This window comes from Telopea speciosissima, chromosome 10 (assembly GCF_018873765.1).
Source record: "Telopea speciosissima isolate NSW1024214 ecotype Mountain lineage chromosome 10, Tspe_v1, whole genome shotgun sequence".
In the NCBI taxonomy this organism is placed as follows: domain Eukaryota; kingdom Viridiplantae; phylum Streptophyta; class Magnoliopsida; order Proteales; family Proteaceae; genus Telopea; species Telopea speciosissima.
This window is the reverse complement of record NC_057925.1, coordinates 55,163,698-55,184,588: the sequence shown is the minus strand read 5'-3', so window position 1 is coordinate 55,184,588 and position 20,891 is coordinate 55,163,698. Positions and strand designations below refer to the sequence as shown.

General features: G+C 40.0%; 1 protein-coding gene across 2 annotated transcripts in view; it reads right to left on the bottom strand.

The window, feature by feature from the left end:
- Positions 1-10,239, bottom strand: part of LOC122641873 (folate-biopterin transporter 1, chloroplastic-like) — a 38,760-nt gene extending 28,521 nt beyond the window's left edge. For both annotated transcript variants that reach the window (XR_006329977.1, XM_043835191.1), the window contains exons 1-4: positions 10,062-10,239; positions 4,548-4,789; positions 4,089-4,153; positions 3,831-3,993 (exon numbers count right to left, since the gene is read on the bottom strand). Coding sequence is in view for 1 of the 2 variants with exons in the window: in XM_043835191.1 (XP_043691126.1) it covers positions 3,831-3,993; positions 4,089-4,153; positions 4,548-4,789; positions 10,062-10,140 (549 nt within the window). In the remaining variant the exon portion in view is untranslated. The remainder of the gene's footprint in view (positions 1-3,830; positions 3,994-4,088; positions 4,154-4,547; positions 4,790-10,061) is intronic.
- Positions 10,240-20,891: the final 10,652 nt, after the last annotated feature.

Sequence of the window (20,891 nt, the reverse complement as noted above, 5' to 3'; positions counted from 1 at the left end):
CCAAACTGACCATAGCCACTATATTCGGAACCGATGCTCTCCTAGCCATAATCATAGTCATGATGAGGCTGAAATGAATGCCACAACTGACGCTCACTAGTTGTACTAGTTGTATCTATACTCATGCTTCCAAAACTTGCAAGCATGGTCTTCATACTCATGTCATCTAGCACCATGGTCTCGATCTTGTCTAGCAAGCATAAATGATGCCGGCAGTAGCTTCTCCGACGAAATCCAGCTCAAAAATGGTGAAAACCAATGGTAGCAGCTCATGGAACAGCCTCTCGGTCGAGATAGCTCGAGACAGGTCAAGATACCTCGAGATCATGAAGTTTCATAAGCTGGGTTGGGTCAAGATCTGGGTCGACCCGAGATCTCGACGAGATATTGCAGTTTTTTGTTTCGTATGCCACCTCGTCTCGACCCTGGGAAAAACTGAGATCTCGCGACGCGAGTTTTAGTTCCATGCTTAAATCCTTGCCTGTAGGACAAATTAATGGACAACAAGCCATAGGAACAGAATCACAGTGAACAATAGTTACGTAAACAGAACAGAAAATGGAAGATGGAATAACTCACAAACCAGCCATGGGGTTCAAAATATGTTCAAAGACTGGTCCAAACCTGCTATACTAGAGACTAGAATATCTTGATAAATCTAATGGTTAGATGAAGAGTAATAAGGATGGACAATAAAATAGAAAGGAAAAATGGGAGGAAGAAAGGCATGGATATTATATAGTATATATCTATCTATATTGAATTGTAGATAGATCAATGATAGAATTATTTCTGACTTGGACCAACTTTGTAAGTAAAAGGAACTTGAATAACTTCAGATCGACAACATAGTTTTGCTTCAAATTCATATTGCTGGAAGGTAATAAAGAGAAGAGAGAACTCTATTGAATTTGAACTCAATTAAAGGTTAAAAACAAAGTATCAGAACTAGCAATTTGAATACAAAACTGAGGAAAAAACCAGAATCGCATGATGCCGTACCTTAGAGACATTGACAGGAATTATTACGGTGGGTCAAACTGAGTTAAGACCAGAAAGTTACGGCCAAAACACTGGTGAGAAATCGTGAAAAACCTGCGCAGAGTGTCGTCAGCAGAGGCCTGACAATCAATGCCGTCATGGCTGCTGGTCGGCTGGATGCTGACGGTCGGTTTGATGGTCAACCAGTCAGCGTCCATCAGGGTGACTTAAGTAGAGCGGTGGCCAAATGGTCGACCATCAGCGATCGGACCAGCCCTATTAAGTACATTATTTGGCTCATTTAGATCATTCCAAAAGCCAGAAAAAGGAGAGAAAAGAGAGAAAAGAAAGGGAAAATGAAAGAAAAGGAAGGAGCGTCTTTTAGCCGTTGAATCGAGTCCTAGTGAAGGGGAATCACTACAGTAGTTGAGAGGATCAAAGTTTGGAGTTTGGTTAGGGTTTCAAGCTTGAAAAAAGTAAACCCTAAATTCTTTTCGATGTATTGGATGTTTTGATCCTTTAGAAAGATGCATAGTACTGTTGTTATGTTGTAGGAATGAATTTCATAGAAAGAGGTCATGTTTCCACAAAGTTATGTAGAAAAGAGCAATGAAAACCCTAGTTTTGGGTTTAGGATTAATTGTTTTGGCCATTGGTTCGACTGTTAAGTCTTCCACTGTTGCCTAGATGTCCAAGTAGGGCTGTAGAGATAAGTTCAGTTAAGTTTGGATGGTGGGAGATCCTTTCCACTATCCCAATAGTATAAAAGAGAAGTCTAATACTTATGAAATGTCGTGTAGGGGTTCATTTAGATCCGAAGAATGACAAGAGGATTATTTTAAATATTGTTGAGAACCAGAGATAGAGTATATTACTCAGTCACAGAGACAGGTGAGGGGAATTCTATCGTATCTTGCATGTTTTTCCCATTATAATACATACTATCATTGCCTCCCATAGTTATCAAGGCGGGAAGGCGACCATGGTGTTTTAGATGGGCAAAAATCATGGCGGCCCGACCAAGGAGCCTGAACGCCATGGCGTCACCTTGGCGATGCCTTGATAACTATGTTGCTTCCATGAATTATATGTTTTAAAAATAGAAAAGAGATGGTATTTTATGATTTTTGACCAGAAATGTGAGACGTGATAAGATAAAAGCACAGTAAAGAATAGCACAATACATCAAAGAACAGTAAAAGACGGTAAAGAACAGAACAGAGTCAAAGCTAAAGGTTCCATTAGTACTTATGTTAACAAGAGGGATTGAGAAGGATACTAGGACTCCTCAATGTCTACCTCGTTAGTTGGGGGACATTAGGAATTCCATCAATGCCAACTCACCCTGGAGTTAAGATAAGTAGTATGGGCTAGAAGTGGAGATAAGTAAAGAGAAGCAAAGTAAAGAAAGCATAGGAGCACTTGTGTCTCAAGAACAGTAAAGTACAGTTGAACACAGTAAAGAACTTGTGACTGCCCACGCTTTTACCTAAGGGTCTAGGCATTAGGTTGAGGTACATAGACACAGCCGAATCTTAAATGATTCACATAGTTGAATCTTCATTGATTCCCATGGCAGACAGCCGAATCTTTAGTAATTCTCATGAGTGTACGTCTTGAGTTTAGTAGTGGTGCTGACTCTTACATATACACAGAATTCAGATCCTCTCTAATCCCCACAGTTGGATCTTCATAGATCCCCATAGCAGAGTTCTGTGTATCCTCTTCCATACAAGGTAAGAGGCATATCACCCAGAGAATAGATAAAGAATAACAGACAAAGCAAAGACAGAGAATAACACATAGACAATGTTTTCATTGTACATAGTCATGCATTACAGCTATAGTATGATCAGACATAGTACTACAGATTGATAGTTATCATAGTAGCATGTCATAGAATGATTTGCATAGTATAGCAAGATTATTTACACTCATTAGCATGATATGAAATGTATTCTTTCTCATTGGGCTGGTGTATCTCACCCCACAGATAATGACTATTTTACAGAGCATGCAAATGTCGAGTGCCCGTGCGCCGACTGTGTTAGGAGAGCGAGAGGAAAGGGTGTAGCCCCTTCCAAGTAGAGAGACAGAGACAAAGACAGAGTCCGAGTTAAAGATGGAGAAGGATCTTTGATGTAATACAAATACTTTATGTTTTTGAAGAGAAACATTATGGAATGTATGTATTCAAAACAGCTTGTTGATGTATATGACAGTTTGCATAGTGATTGTAACAGAGTAGGTGATATAGTACAGTTGTAAACGGAATAGTTTGTGTTATATAGTGATTACAGTTTCCGTTGCAGAAATCTGATATCTCTAATGCACTACAGTTTGATGTATGTTTAATAGTTCCGCACATAGTAATTTTACATTCTTTCAACCATTATTTAACAGTGGTCCATGAGGGCCAGCACCATATCCTTATCCTGGATTTGGGGCGTTACATTTTTCCACCACTTCAACCAAAGATATTTCAGTCTTCAGCCTTCTCATTGCTCCTTTGTGCCTCCAAATTGTACCATATCACTCCTTTTTCAATGATGCTTTTATTGGTCTTCAAGCGCATGGCCAAACCATCTCAACAGACTCCCTCTCTCAGTGTCACCTTGGTTCTTACTTCTATGGTACCTCAAATGCATTAGAAAACCAAATAGAATGTATGGTCACTCAAAAAGTCTGTTTGAGGCAAATGAGAATATCCAAGTCACATAAATAGAAAAGAATCTAGTTGACATAACAGGTCCGGTATGCACTCAGACAGAGCTAAAATGTCCAACCAGGTACATAGACTACCCAAAAATGGAATGTTTGACTGAGAACAAGAAAAAGCCAATACTTACAACATCAGAGAATGCAACAGAAAGAGATCCAAGTAGAATACAAAATGCAGCATCATATTTGCTGTCGACAAAGGTTGCCATCAAAAACCATGAGAATGCCCCAAGAAGCCCTGATAAAACAAGGTAGGACCTTCTTCGGTAACCAAAAAGTGGAAAAGAGTCACTGCAATGAGAAATCACTTGTTATAAGATAACGTACATGACGGAAATGAATCCTCCTCAATAAAAACAGCAAAGCGGAGACCATGTGAATCTAACCTGATAAACCCATAAAGAGGCTTTATGAGCCAAGGTAATGCAGAAAAACCAGATATCACTGCTGTCTAATTGAAGAGGTAAAATTTGTCAGTCCTGTGATGTTTCTGATTAAAAGACTGGCCTAGCTTCAACAAAATAAACTTTCTTCCTTTGCTCTATATTACTCAGGAACACATTATAAACACCCTCCATAATTTTATAATATCTAGGCAACCATAAAAGTAATTGATCAGTAATGTAAGCAATTGAATAGCTAAACCTCCAACTCCTTCCCCCCCCCCCCCGGGCAAAGGAAAAAAGAAAACCTAAAAAGGTCTGAAACACTCAATAAGTATAAAAACCAAAACATGAACATAAAGAAAATATGAGGTACAAGTAGATTTCATGGATGCTAATAGTATTTAAAATTTTGCCTTCATAAATTTTCCTGAAAAATATATGAAAGATGGATTAAAGTACCTCTGCTGGATCAAGATGGAGGTCATCTTTTAAGTAAAAGCTCACTGCAAGCCTAGAAAGGCCTAAGACTCCTTGGACAAAATAGACCATCGCAACTGCTATATTATCTGGGGACAAGTCCACCCCAAAGCATTTTACAGTGCTCATAAAAGACTTGTTGTTTCGAGGTGCGGTCTTACTGGATGAGCATCTTTCACCATCATATTCCATTGTCAATAATTCCATTTTGCCGGCACCTGAGTCTGGAACAGAAATCTAAAATTAGAGATACAGAGAGAGAGCCAAAGGAAAAGAATTATGTAGACGGATCATCTGTACTTGTAAGAACCCTCAAACAAACAATATGGCTCCCGTTCCATCTCTTATTCTTATTAAGGATTTAAGTATCGGTATCAAGTATCGTATAGGAGGGGAAAGTTTAAGTGATGTATCGTCTCGAATCGGAGAGACGCAAAATACGCATGGAAATGGTCAAGAAATGAATGGATATGCTTACGATACATAAAAATACAGTTTTGAAGCATAAAACACATTATTATGCAATATGTAAATAATGCCAGCTTGATGCAAGGATTTGAATCCTTTTTAGCTAATCTAGTGATGCATAATTTATAATATAAAAAAAGAGACTTGCAACTTTTTCATTTTTTAGCTCAAATCTGTTTCGATTCATGATTTGAGCATTGTAAATCCCAAAAACTTGTTGAAATGGTGAAGATTAGGGTCGCTTTTTATGTTAGATGACTTCATCCAACTCATATCAAATTGAAAAACAAGTTTCCAAGGCCTTCGGATGCTCTCAGTTTTGTATCGCACTCATGGTTTCTGTTTTGCAAGTTTAAAAGAGGCGTGTCAAGTGTATCTTACCTGTATCGGTCCCGTATCGGACTGTATCAACCCATATCAGTCGATACAATTTTTTTTGAAAAATAAATATAGTATCGATACAATACAATACTTAAGTTATACTAAAAACCTTGATTCTTATCTCCCTCTTCTCTTGTACACAGTAGTGAAAATTTTCACTATCCAAAAATCTATCATGCCAGCATATGAATCAATTACTAGTTTCAAACCAATGAAATTTTTACAATCCCACATTACTAGTTCTTCTACCAATATATTTTTTTAATTATTTTACAAACCATTTCAAACCTAGTTTCAAATCAATGAAATGTTTACAAATTACATTCCCATTACTAGTTATTCCACTAATATATTTCTCTAATTATTTTACAAACCGTTTCCTACTATAGAAAATCTGTAGTGCAGTTTTATTACCCAAAATAGAAAAGGAAAACCCTACCACTTGTAGCACTTTGCTTGTTCTTTGTATCATCTTTCATTGCTGTTCAAAGAGAATGTGAACTATATCCTGGTCGAGATTAATCCATTATCGAGTTTTTCGACAAATTTTTTTGGGTGAATAAATATTCATTACTAAAGGAAGAAAAAAGACAGGGAACCCCCCAAACTACGAGTAAAAGAGAAATGAAACAATGCTACAATACAAAGGGCAAATCACACCCCTTAGGGGGGGGAATGGGGAGATAAACAAGGAAGAGGGAAGGTCCCAGGAGACAACAATATGCCTATTCCTTGGGGAGATAACAAAACCAAAGGAGATCCTTGAAACTTTGCTTTTGACATCAAAGACGATGGAGTCCCAAATTCGACAAGAGAATCTTAAATTAGAGGTCTATTTCCTGAGATTGCGCTCCATCCAAAGATGAGAGCACAGTTGTCAAGGCATAGCCTAGGCATCCAGGCGCTTTGGCCGACTTGGATGCCTTAGTTGCCTAGGCGGGCGCCTTGCTCGCCTAGTTATTGTCGCCTTGAATTTGGACCCTCTCCACCTCCTTGGGTAGCCGAACCGCCGTGACAACTATGGATGCGAGATGGCCGCTCCGAATGCAAGCTTGCCAACCATATCACAGATAGACTTACCCACAAAGGTCATGTCCACCCAAGTCTACTCTCTCTAGAAGGGAAGAATCCTTCTCCTCCAAGACCAATATTTACCCAAATCCCGTACAAAATCGAAGAAGAGAATGGACACTCAAAGAAGAGGTGAACAACATATTCAGTGGCGTTCCAGCAAAGACAACATGCAAGGGGGACTGAGATTTGCCAATGAATGAGAAAGGACTGTGTTGGGAGGCAGTTAGAGAGGGATCTCTAAACACAGAAGCTATGGCAAGGAATATAGCCCTTGAACCAAACTAACTTGTACCAAGGGGAGATGGGCCCCCAAGATCTGATGAGGTCTTAAGTCGACTTGGAACTGAAGAGACCCAAATAAAAGGGAGTCCAATAAGTCCATATACCAATATCACCCGAACCTGGAGGCCTTCTTGGGATGCTAGGCAAGGCACTCCATATTGCTGCCAACTGAGGGAGGGGAGAGTAGCCCAACCATCATGGTCGATTATGTCCGCAACTATGCCTATGAAGGCCCATGTTGTAAATCACTCTAGCGACCACTAAGGTAATGAAGACGCCCAAAGGATGTCAATGGTCAAACAAGAGCTTGGTGGAGGCACCATCTTCAATCTTAAAGACAACAACCCCAAGAGTGAAAAGGTCTGAGATTAAGGATCTTTCTCCAGACCCAAGATGCATCTGGGCAAGGAACAACAGTCCAAATAGAGTCATTACGAAGCATCCCCGTGTATATACAGTAAAGCCAAATACTTTTCTTCTTAGCAACTAAATTCTAGATCAATTTGAGAATGCCAGCCATATTGACCTCTTTAACTTCTCAACCCAAGACCTCCTTCTCCTTAGGAAGACAGACCAAGGCCCAACTGATAGTGTGGAGAAATCTAGTAACTTCCGAACCTTTCAAGAGAAAGATCCTTGATAGTGGATTTGAGCAGCCCAAAAATGCCAGACCAGTAAATATAAGACGATTGAAGGACTGATCTGATCAATTCTAGGCGACCAACATAAGAGAGAAGCTTGCCTTCCCAAGTTGGAGCCTCTTGTGCATGAGATCTAAAATGGGAATGCAATGATGAACATTTAGCCTAGCAGGGATAAGAGGTAAACCAAGTATTTGACAAGAAATTGACAAGAAACTGACCAAGAGAGAAAGCAGTCTTTTCTTGAAGAATCCTCTTGTCAGCATCAGAGGCTTGCCAAAAATAAGAAAGATTTCAAGAGATTGATCTAGAGGCCTGACAACCTTGGAAATTGGCTCAAACATGACATAATAGTATCGATCGAGAGGGAGTTAGCCTTGGAGAAGATCATGAGATCGTCGGCGAAGGCCAAGTGGGAGATCTTGAGATTCTTTCCCTCGAGCATACGGGAGATGAGCTGCTGGTCCGTATTGCACTAGATCCCTCTGGAAAGAACTTCAAGGGTAAGGGTGAAAATAAGAGGTGATAGGTGGCAGTCCTGTTGAATGCCGACTGAAGAGGGAAAAAAACCAGCAGGGCTACCATTGACAAGCACTGAGAACTGAGGGGTGGAGATGCAATGATAAACCTAACTGACAAACACCGAAGGGAAGCCCATCTTGTTCATGACACTGACAACCATAGTTGTCATGGCGTCGCCATGGCGTCCTGGCGCTGGAGAGGGCTGCATGGCGACCCTCTTTGATTTCTTCTTCCTGTCTCTCTTTCCCTCTTCGATTTCTTCTTCTTGTCTTCGATTTCTTCTTCCCTCTTCGATTTCTTCTTTCCCTCTTCAATCTCTTTAGATTTCTTCTTTCCCTCTTCGATTTCTTCTTCCTGTCTTCTTTCCCTCTTCGATTTCTTCTTCCTGTCTTCTTTCCCTCTTCAATTTCTTTCGATTTCTTCTTTCCCTCTTCGATTTCTGAATTTTCTTCTTAAAACTTGAGAAACAATAGAGAAAAAATAAAACATGGCTTGAGTATACATCTATTAACACATTAAAAATAGAGAAAATAAAAAATAAAACATGGTCGACATGCTCGCCATGGCAACGACATGCTCGCCATGGCAACGCCATGGCGGGCGACATGTCGATATATCGACGTGACACCCCTCCACCGACTTGGATCGCCGTGACGCCGTGACAACTATGCTGACAACGTAGTCCCATCTCAATAAATCAAAGGCTTTTGTGGATGTCTATCTTCATCAGAGCAGTAAGGAGGTCCCCTTTTCTCTCAAAACCTTGAACCAACTCATTGCAAAGAAGAATGTTGTCTGAGATACTTCTACTAGCTATGAAGGCCGATTGGTTATGACTAAAACAGGAGTCCACCACCAGCTTGATCCGATTGGCAAGCACTTTGGCAATGAACTTGTAAAAGAGATTGCATATTGAGATGGGCTTGAAGTCTATCATGGAGGAGGCACCTTCCTTTTGGGGGATAAGGCAAAGAAAGGTTTGGTTGATTCCTTTGATTGGAAAGCACTTTTTCAACATTTATATAAGTCAGATTTGGTAGTTTGCTTTAGAAATCTTATACCAGGAGGTGTACTAGAAGGAAGTGGGGTAAAGGAGGGAAGAACAAAGGAAATGATGAGTCATAGTGTGATGCACAACACTGTTCATATGTGGACATGGTCAAAGGCTTTGAGCCTAACACATTAAGCACTTAACATTTCACATGATTAGGGCTGAGATACCTAAATTGTTTCAAGATGGATAGGTACACAAATATAATTGCTGACTAGTTGAATTAGAATCAAGAATATCTATAGCAATTCTTGATGATCCAGTTGAAAAGGATGTTCAAAAAACAAGTCACTGTTGCAGTTGAGAGCACATCATCCAGTCAGAAGATACTGAAGACTGGATACAGTCATGGTTCAAGATCTCAGTTTTGTAAGAAATCGAGATGAAACCTACTGTGATAACACATTGTACCTGGTTTCGACCAGTTTCGACTTAATTTTGGACATTTCGCAAGTTTCAACCTGAACCTGGTTGAACCATTTATATATATTCACTTGTCCCCATCGAAACGTGACCAAATTTAGGCTCAAAATGACATCGAACTAGGTTTGGGCACTTATTTATGCTAAATGGTTTTATATTTTTTATTTCATTTACTTAAGATATTATTCATAAATAAGCAAATACTCCATGTTTGAATCCAATAAAAATAGTTGGAAAATAAAATTCCAAAAGAATAAAAAGTCAACCCCTCAGTTCAAGAACAAAAACTATAATATAGACTATGGGTGAAATTTTCAGCTTTCAAATGTTCGGGTTTTTCTCAATTCTAAAAATTCCAGTTGCACATGATTCTAGTACCTCTGCTTTAAAACTCACACTTTTCCGCAGTATGTATTCAGTTCAGTCAACTGAATTGAACTGCATTTAGGTGACTATAAAGCAGGGCCATGGTTCCTTTCTAATAAATTTTTCGACACCAAAATTTGCCAAAATGGAAAGCAAATCAATTACGTATATATATAGTAGAAATACAAGCTAAATTTAATGAATATACCAAATATCCGATATTTGGTAAATTTAACGAAACCAGAGCTATTCTAGTCAATCAAAGCTAAAAAGAAAAGCAAAACTCACAAGGTCTGGGATCCGAATAAGGTTCTTCTTCTCTATCTCGCCGGAGGGATGCCAACGGTATGGAAACACTAACAGACATGTCCGATCGATTGGATCCAATTTTCCGGCGATTTTTTCTAGAGAATCCAGCGATACGAATATGATCCTCAGGTGCCCTTGGGATCCGAGACCAGTGGAGGGTAAGAAAGGATAAAAAAAGATGAGCAGGGGTTTGGGGAAGATGAGAAAAGAACCGAAGTTACATTCCACCGATTCCAGGATTCCAGATAAGGGTTATACACTTAACCAGGGTATTAAAACTTGTAATAGGTGGCGGAATCGGTCAAAGCCGATCCCAATCAGAATCGGCACGAATCGGTCCGATCCTACTTAAACTGGGATCGACCCTAGAATTGAGAATCGGTTAAGGTTTCACTCCGATTCAATTGCAAATACAAAGGAATCTGTTAAGGAATCATCGTTCCAATTCTGATTCAAGCAACAATGATTAAGATCGGTGAAAATCGGGATTAGTGTAAACCAATTCCATTACAAATTGGTGGACTCACCCATCCGATTCCTAGTTTTTGAAACCCTGCACTTAACAATTAACGGTGAGTGAGAGCCAGAATTTTTATCCTCTCCTGTTACAGCATGGTGCAGTAGTGCATCGCGCGGCGGCTGCAGAGACCATGTGCACTATGTGGGGCCCGTTGTGCCACTTGGCCTCTACAGCGCCGCACGATGCGCTACTGCGTCGTGCTGTAACAGAAGAGGATAACGATTCGTGAGAACCATACGGTTCTCAATATTGGGGCACCGACTACAACTCAAATTATTATTTTTTTTCCGGGTAAGAACAAAACTCGATTTCTTTTTTTTTTTTTTTTTTTTGGTAACAAGAAATCTATTAAGAAGCACATGGATAACACGTGGAAGGAGGAATACAAGATTCCAACAGCCACACAGTGGAATTTGGTCAGGTTGTCATACATGGTATAGACATGGCCTTCCTAGCTAGGATGTCTGCAACAAAATTGCTATCCATAGGAATACAAGAAAAACTGCAAGAACGAAAGTACGTTGAGAGCTGTTGAATATCAGAGATAAGAGCTTGACGGTTGAGGGGAACTGCCTTGGTTTTACTAAGAATGTACGAAATGACCTCCTTACAGTCTGACTCCACCTCTAAGAACTCCCAATCGAAAGATATTGCTTCAAGTAATCCAACGACTATCACCCTAGCTTCCCCAATGGAACTGTAGGCAAAAGTTTTCGGAACAGATTTAGCCACTAAAGGCTTACCCATATGGTCCCTGATAATGATACCAATCCCACAGGCTGATCCTCATTTGCAAATGACGCATCACTATTTAATTTGAAATAAGGGGGAGTTGGAGGCAGCCACTTACTATTCTGCTCACCTACCTCAGGATGCTTGATAACTGGAACTTCAAGATCTTTAAGGCAGCTAAGGATTCATCATGAGCACGAAGGGCTACTTGAATAGTTTCACCTGGGGGCATGATATTTCCACCAAAGATGAAATCATTACAAGCTAGCCATATGTTCCATGCTAAAAAACTACAGAGGCCAAAATAATATCTGGTTTCTTTTTTATCTCAACCTTTCAGCTTACTCAAGTTCCCAATCCATTTGGGGATGGTAAAGCTATTGTCGGCGGGCATTCTTATAGAAAGAGGGCTCCCAAACCAAATTGCTCTGGCAAAGGGGCAATGAAGAATAATATGGTTTGCTGACTCCGAAGGAACTCCACATCTCAAGCATTGCTTTTCCAGATTGATATGCTTTCTCACAAAGCCTTCCCCTGATGCAATTGCTTCAGAACACGCCCTCCGCAAACCAAACTCGATTGATTATTATGTTTGGGGAAGTAGTTTTTGTAAGATTTTCATAAGGTGGGCTGGCATAGTCCCACTTTATTTTATTAAAATCAGTTTAGTTGTGTTGATGGGAGCTACCTTAATGGTATGAGTCCAGTTACCATGTGTGGACCTAAAGTATTGTTTCCTTAATGGGAAGGAAACCCTAGTTTCTATGCAGGGTTAGTCCCTCCCCTCACCACTATAAATAGTTGTCACTGGCCCATTAAGTGACTTCTTAGTGAAAACCTAAAGTCAAGTGGAAGAGGGGAGACCAGACCAATGTTCGTGTAAGACAGGGATCGTAAAGCAAGTTTTCTGCGTCAGCCATGGATCCAGGTACGCCATTCGCATCTCCATAATTTATGTGTATGCTCATTGATCTCCATGAATGTTCCGCATGGTTGTTTTTATCAATGGTATCAGAGCCTGATCATGGTTCATCAATGAGGCTGCAATTTTTATTATTGTCATTGCGTGTGAATGCATTAGATCCAGATAGATCAAAAAAAAGATTGCATCGGCCATGGCTGAAACCATGGTCGTGTGAATGAAGCAAGTTCTCTCGGCATGTCTATGTTTTTGAAGCCACAAACGAAGAAAAAAATAATAATAATAAGGTAGAAACCCTTCTCCGGCCATTGTAGCTGTTATGCTGTGTTTTTTATTAAAAAAAAAAAAAAACTTTGTTTGGCACCGAACCTCGGCATTGTGGTCGCCAAAGGGAGAGGATTTTTTGCCGAGGTTACCAGTAGCCGCCGTGCCCCTGTCCAGCCACCGCAAGGGGCGGCAATGGGGTTTTTTGAAACCCATAAATCTGGTTTTTTATTTATTTATTTTTTTCAAAATCTAGTTGTTGTTTGGGTTTTTTGCCGGAATCCCATCCGTGGTTGAGGTCGCCAAAGGGAGTGGATTCTTCGCTAGATTTTTCCCTGGCCGCCAGCACCTGTCTGGCTAACGTGCACCCTGGGTTGGGTCGACCCAGTGACCCAAATTTTGACCCGACCCGGGTTAACTGACCCGTTGACCGGTCAAAGTTTGGCCGTTGACCAGAAAACAGAAAACAGATACAGAAACGGAAAACAAAAAACAGAAACAGAAATGGAAAACAGAAATGAAGTTGTTTTGGTTTTTATTTCTGGTTTATTTCTCCTTTCATTTATAAACAGAAATAAACAATGAAGTTTTGGTTTCCATTCTGTTTCTATTTATACCTTGTGCTATTCTGATCTGTCACGATAGGGAACACACAACTTCTAACACTTAGAAAATTTTGATGTGTTTCCAATTTTCACATTGTGAGACTTTGTGATTGTCATTGTGTTGGTATATTATTTACTTGATTGCATTAATAATGGCATGATATGAACACCTTCGACATATATTTTTTCATACATTTGTGTTCAATATTACAGTGCAAATCTTTGATGGAAATTGTTTAAAAATTAAATGGGCATACAGTTGCAATCCAGGTCTATAGAATTTTGTAATTTTAATAATTACGCTTCCACTCAGTGGGCTGCTTGTTGAAGTTGCGGAATCACTATCGACCATCCAGATGGATTGCAGTCAAGGAAACCATATGACGAATGATGTGCTCTTGCCACCACAAGCGAGTCTTCGTTTGGTCGGTTTCGCTTGATGGTGTAAGGGTGACGTTTTGGGCTTCACAGTTTTGGAGGTTCTTGTCTTGCCACCACAGGTGACAGAATCTTCAGAGTGATGTTGTTTCAAGCGTCTCGCCTTGCATGTGAGAGATTCCACTGCGTGTTGGGCGATCTTGCCACCACAGGTGTGACCCCTATGACGCCGAATCTTTCCCTAGTTTATGTTTTCCTACAGTTATTAAAAATAAAATTGGGATAAATCTGATTAATGAGCCCAAATTAATCAGGTTTGATTATATTATCGGGATGTTGATATGCTTCCAGCTTTTGCATATAGTATGTTTTGGTAAATATTTGTAATTATGTTTGTCAAGTATGACTTCCCAATTATCTTCCATCAAAGTTCTGAATGGTTCAAATTTTGAGGAATGGAAAGATTCTCTAATTATTACTCTTGGGATCATGCGACTTGATTTTGCCCTGAGAGTTTATGAGCCCACAGCTGACAGTGACACTGTAGCAAAGACTCTCTATGAAAAATGGGAGGAGTCAAATAGGTTGTGCTTATTGATCATGCAGCACACCATGGACAAGATCATAAAGAAGAGTGTGCCTGCAACTGAAAAGGCTAAGGATTTTCTTGTAGCTATCAGCAAGAAATTCACCAAACATGATAAGACTGAAAATGGTACTTACATGGAATGGTTCACAAACACCGAGTATGATGGTACAAGTGGTGTACGCAACCATATCCTGAAGATGACCAACTATGCCAACAAGTTGGGGAGATGGAAATGACCATATCAGATTATTTTCTCGTGTGGCAGATTATGAAGTCGCTTCCATCACAGTTTGAAAGTCTCAAGAGCTCCTATGGTGTTAATCAAGAGGAGTGGAGTCTTGAGGAGATGACTACCATATTGGTGCAGGAAGAAGAAAGAAAGAAAAAGGAGAAAGCAAATTCAACCCATTTTGTTTCCAATAATGGGGGTAAGAAGAAGAAATTCAAGAAAAATTGGAAAAGCAAGAAATCAGGTAACCAGCAGGCAAAATCTGAGAAAACTTATCAGAGTTTGAAACCAAAGAGTGAAGCTTTCAAGGGAAAGTGTTATTTCTGTAAGAAGGATGGGCATAGGAAAACAGATTGTTTTGGATACAAAAAATGGCTGGAGAATAAAAAAAACTAAGAAATAGGAGGAAACCAAGTGAAGGAGAGATGGTGGTCTACATGGGGAATGGAGAGAAGACCCAAGTTGAATACATAGGAGTAGTTAGATTACATTTTTCTACTGGTTTTGTTTTGGATTTGAACAATGTGGTTTATGTACCGTCATTTAGGCGGAAGTTAATTTCAGTTTCTAAACTTGATGATTGTGGTTACACTTTTAATATTGGTAGTGAAAAACTTTCTCTCTATTCTGGTTCTCTTTTAGTTGGATCTGCATTATTGTGTGATGGCCTTTATAAAGTTGATTTAGACACTACCTCTCCCAATCTTGTTAATTATGTTGTTGCAAATATGGCTTCAAGTTCTAAACGTGGTAGGCTGGATGAGAATTCTTCTATGTTATGGCATAGACGTTTAGGACACATCTCCCAACAGAGGATAGAACGGTTGATTAAGGATGGTACTCTTCCTCAGTTGGATTTCTCAGATTTTGGAACTTGTGTTGCTTGCATTAAGGGAAAACACACTAGAGCTAAAAAGAATGGTGCAACCAGGAAAGATGAGGCACTAGAGCTGGTTCATACAGACATCTGTGGTCCATTCACTCCTGCTGCTATGGGTGGCTACAGATATTTTATTACCTTTAGCGATGACTTTTTTTGTTTTGGCTATATTTACCTTATTCAAGAAAAATCAGATTCCTTAGATGTTTTCAAAATTTTTAATTCTGAGGTAGACCTTAAAAGGGAAAAGAAGATAAAGAGTGTGAGGTCTGATCGGGGTGGAGAATACTGTGGCAGATATGATGAAACTGGGCGCAACCCTGGACCATTTACTAGATTCTTACAAGAATGTGGTAGTGATGCTTAATACACTATGCCAGGATCCCCTGAGCAGAATGGGGTGGCTGAAAGGCAAAATCGTACCCTTATGGATATGGTTAGAAGCATGATAAGCAATTCATCTTTACCGGATTTCTTGTGGGGTGATGCATTGAAAACAACAGTATATATTTTGAACAAAATGCCTAGTAAGTCTGTTCCCAAAACTCCCTATGAGTCGTAGACTGGCAAGAAGCCAAATTTATCTCACCTACATGTTTGGGGTTGTGCAGCAGAGGTTAGACCTTTTAACCCTCAGATAAGGAAACTTGATCCTAAAATCATCAGTGGTCATTTTATTGGTTATTCAAAAAGATTAAGGGGTTACAGATTTTACTGTCCTACACATTCTACCAGAGTTGTGGAATCTGATCGGGCAATTTTTCTTGAAGATAATATGAAAATTCAGATTGCTCAACCACGTAATTTGGTTTTTGAGGAGGAGCGTGTTCTTATGCCTGTTCCCTTGACACATCATCCTACAGCGGTACAGCCTCAGACTGTATAAGACAATGTTCCCACTCAAGGACATATGGAGCCTGTAGTAGTTGAAGCTGCACCACCTATAGTTGATGAGATTCAGGACCAGCCTATTGTTGATGTTCCCTTGAGGAGATCTGAAAGAGCTCGTAAGTCTGCTATATCTGATGATCATGTTGTTTATTTGCAAGAGCATGAGTATGATGTTGGCATGGATTCTGATCCAATTACTTTTGATCAAGCTATTAGTGGTCCAAATTCTTCAAAGTGGAAGGTTGCTATGCAGGAGGAATTGGATTCCATGTCAACTAATGGTGTTTGGGATTTGGTGAAATTGCCAGGAGAAAGTAAACCGATTGGTTGCAACTGAGTTTTTAAGACCAAGCGGGATTCCAAAAGCAAGATTGAACGTTATAAGGCCAGACTTGTAGCAAAAGGATTCAGCCAGAGAGAGGGCATAGATTACAAGGAAACTTTTTCACCGGTCTCGACCAAGGATTCTTTTAGAATCATTATGGCTTTAGTAGCGCATTTTGATTTAGAACTCCATCAGATGGATGTCAAAACAATTTTCCTTAACGAAAATCTGGAAGAAAATGTGTACATGATGCAACCTCCTGGTTTCGAACAGACTGGGAGTGAGCGTCTTGTATGTAAGCTTAAGAAATCTATTTATGATTTGAAACAGGCATCCAAATAGTGGTACCTCAAGTTTGATAAGGTTGTTACATCTTGTGTTTTCAAGAAAAATTTGGTGGATCAGTGTATTTATCTGAAGATCAGTGGTAGTAAGTACATTTTCCTTGTGCTTTATGTTGATGACATTATCCTTGTCAGTAATGATGTTGGTCTTTTGCATGAGACAAAACAGTTGTTATCTAGTCACTTTGATATGAAGGATCTTGGTGAAGCCTCTTATATCTTGGGTATTGAGATTCATCGTAACAGGTCTTGTGGTATCCTTGGTTTGTCTCAGAAAAGCTACATTGAGAGGATACTGAAAAGATTTAACATGCTAGCTTATTCACCCAGTAAGGCACCTGTTGTGAAGGGGGATAAACTTGTTAAGTTTCAGAGTCCACAGACTGAATTGGAACGTAATCAGATGAAGAACGTTCCTTATGCGTCTGCTGTTGGTAGTTTGATGTATGCTCAAGTTTGTACATGGCCTGACATTGCCTATATCATTAGTGTACTTGGTAGATACTTGAGCAATCCTGGTGAAGCGCATTGGGTAGCTGCCAAGAAAGTCATGAGATATCTACAGGGCACTAAAGATTTCATGCTTACTTATAGAAGATCTGATTCTCTTGATGTGGTTGGCTACACTGATGCAGATTTTGCAGGATGTCCAGATGATCTCAAGTCTACATCTGGATATGTTTTCCTCATGGCTGGTGGGGCTATATCCTGGAAGAGTGTCAAGCAGACACTTACTGCATCCTCTACTATGCAGGCAGAGTATGTGGCGTGTTATGAGGCCACTGTTCAGGCATTATGGTCGAGGAATTTTTTTTCAAGGTTTTTATATTGTTGATTCTATATCTAAGCCATTAAGGATGTTCTGTGACAACTCAGATGCAGTTCGTTTTGCTCATAACTGCAGAAGCATTTCTGGTTTCAAACACATTGACATTAAGTATTTTCTCGTCAGAGAGAAAATTCGGGAGTCACAGACCATAGTGGAGCACATCACTACAGATATTATGATTGCTGATCCTCTCACTAAGGGTTTGACTCCAAAAGTTTTTTAGGAGCATGTTACTAAAATGGGATTAGTTTGCTCTTTTGATGCACTTTATTAGTGGGAGTTTTACTTATGTATTCAGTTACTTTTGATTTTCAGTTATCCCATCTTATTATTACTAATCTCGAGAATGCATGCATTGTTTTATGGTAATTTGTTTATGTGTATACACTTGGATAATTGCCTCCTACAGAATAAATTGAGGCCATATGTGGTGTATTTACCTCTTTCGGTATTCGAAGTTCCAGTCAATACACGCACATCCAGTTACTAGTAAAAGTCTCACTTGGATTGAGAAATGGTGCTAGTGTTTTGGGACATCCGGATCTAGTCCCAATGAGCTTCCTTAGGTGAAGCATAAGCATTTTGAGTGACGTTTGCGGTTGATGAGACCTCCAATTTTTGTCTCATGTGGCTCATTCGATTTTCGAGCTTGGATCAATTTGAAAATTGGCATGCTGATCACGGTCTCATGGATTTTCCATACCACACTCTCATACTGTACAATCCAAGTCGATGAGGCAAAAAGCACTTTGACGTGTTAGGTCCCATGTCTCTTTAGATGTGATGATTTGCACTGTTGGGTGTTTGTACTTTCATTCGGACCAAGGCATCAGGTTTAAGGTGTACTCTATTCAACAGTCTTTTGTGGCCACAATCAGTTTGTCTAAACTGGAGAGTCATTTTAAAATAATTTTCAAAATAAAACTTGTGACATATGCAGCCCAAGTGGGAGATTGTAAGATTTTCATAAGGTGGGCTGGCATAGTCCCACTTTATTTTATTAAAATCGGTTTAGTTGTGTTGATGGGAGCTGCCTTAATGGTATGAGTCCAGTTACCATGTGTGGACCTAAAGTATTGTTTCCTTAATAGGAAGGAAACCCTAGTTTCTATGCAGGGTCGGTCCCTACCCTCACCACTATAAATAGTTGTCACTGACCCATTAAGTGACTTCTTAGTGAAAACTTAAAGTCAAGTGGAAGAGGAGAGACCAGACCAACGTTCGTGTAAGACAGGGATCGTAAAGCAAGTTTTCTGCGTCAGCCATGAATCCAGGTACGCCATTCGCATCTCCATAATTTATGTGTATGCTCATTGATCTCCATGAATGTTTCGCATGATTGTTTTGATCAGTTTTCTGTCTGGGAGAGTGGCCTATACCAGCACTCCCATGAGTCTCTCTCTCTCCTCCGAAAAATGATTTACACACTAGCAAGAGGTGTAATGAAATCTCTTACATTAGCATTTTACCCCAACCATCACCGTCACTATAACGATCCCCTCTTCTCCTCCCCTACTCCCCTTCCTCTCCGGCTCCAGCTCCCCCTCCCTTTCCTCTCTGGCACTCACTCTCCCTCTCCCTCTCCCCTCCCTCGTTGGTCAGATGTACCAAGTGAAATATCTTGGAGTAAACAAGGAGGGACTCCTAGGAGAGCCAATTTCTTGAATATGCAATGTACATGGTGACCCATATGGATTATGGGACATGTTCAATTATTCAGCCTCAAGGAGATCGTCGAAAATGTGACGAGCTTCATTGATTTAGCTGCAAAACAAAGTAGAGGGTGATGAGCTTTCTTTTCAAGGTGGGGGAGTTGAGAAAATTGTGACAAACTCCATCTCTTGAGAGGAGGAGGTGAAGGTGAAGCCTCTGGCCATGTTCTAAGGATTTTCTAGTGATGTAGGAATGGAGGATAGAGGTAGGTCACAAGGTCGGGGAGAGAGAGAGACAGAGGTTTTAAGTTTTAGGGTTGGTCTTTGACTGTGGTACCAGTAATGCATGGGTATCCATCTCTCTTTGTGCTTAAAAACAAGGAACCATAAGGCACATCTCTCTATTTTCCTATCATTCTCCTTGCAATTGTCATCGCCACTGCCTAGAAGATGAGGATACGTTGGACAAATACGCAAAAAGATCATGTACAGTCGGGCTGGATGTGCAGCGTCAAGCTCAAGGTGACGCGCTTTGACTGCCTTACCTTTGCTCAAGTAAGGCGGTCAAAGCGCGCCACCTTGAGTTTGGCGCTGCACATGTAGTCCGGCTGCCTAGATGCACAGGATTCGGGTCCGACAAATATTGGGATTGTCGAGCCTAAAGAGGTATGTTGCCAATTTCATTCCGCCTTTAGTTGTTAGTTGTCGATCCTAAAATGATTTTGGCTGTCATTTTACCGTAGAAATAAAACTTGGCTGAAACAAACCGAAACCCAACCAAAACCATACGAATAGTTTTTACTTGTCGTAATAAAAACCGGTCTGAACCATGAGCGAACCAACACTGACCCACCCCATTTAACAAGTCAGTGCCGGTCCCATTTTCAGGACTATAATTAGAGATTACTACTTACAAGTTTCAACCCTGATTGTACCTTTGTACCATTCCCTCTGTTAATTAATATTGGCAGTACAAGGAAGAGTTGTTGCATCAATTAATTGCTACCAAATAAGAAGAGGATACTCTCTAGTCTCTAGTCTCTACTTCAAAAGCTTTTGGTTAATTAAAGCAGCTTATTGCCTTTTAGAGACCCATCAAATCAAATCTCAGGACATGAAACATGCCATGTGAAAAAGATTAGTGTCATTAAACACATCTTAACTCAATCCAGGTTGACATGTCAGTAAATCTCCAAAAGCTTAGCCTTTCTAATCGATTTGCCAAGTATCTTTTTAATGTGAATATGACTCAATAGGGAGAGCCATATGAGTTTTGGCCCAACAAACCTATCCCAAAGCCTATAAAGATACACAGAATCAAGAGAGCCTGATCAAGTGGGCCGACCGTCAAAGAACCCATTAACTGGCCCAATTAAAGACCAAGTAGCATCACTTCATAATAATGATGATAACGATTTAGCCCCTCCCCCCTTCCCAAGGGTCTAGGAGGGTAAGTAAAATGAAACAACACAAACAAGAAATTGCCAAACACAGCTTAATTATTGTAGAATATGAGGAGATACAAGTCTGACCATGATTGCAAATATCGGCCATACCCGATACCAATACCTGGCTGATCTTGAATCTGATGGAACTAAAACCGATTTTTTTTTTAAATTTTAATTAAGGGCAAAATCGTTCAATACAAT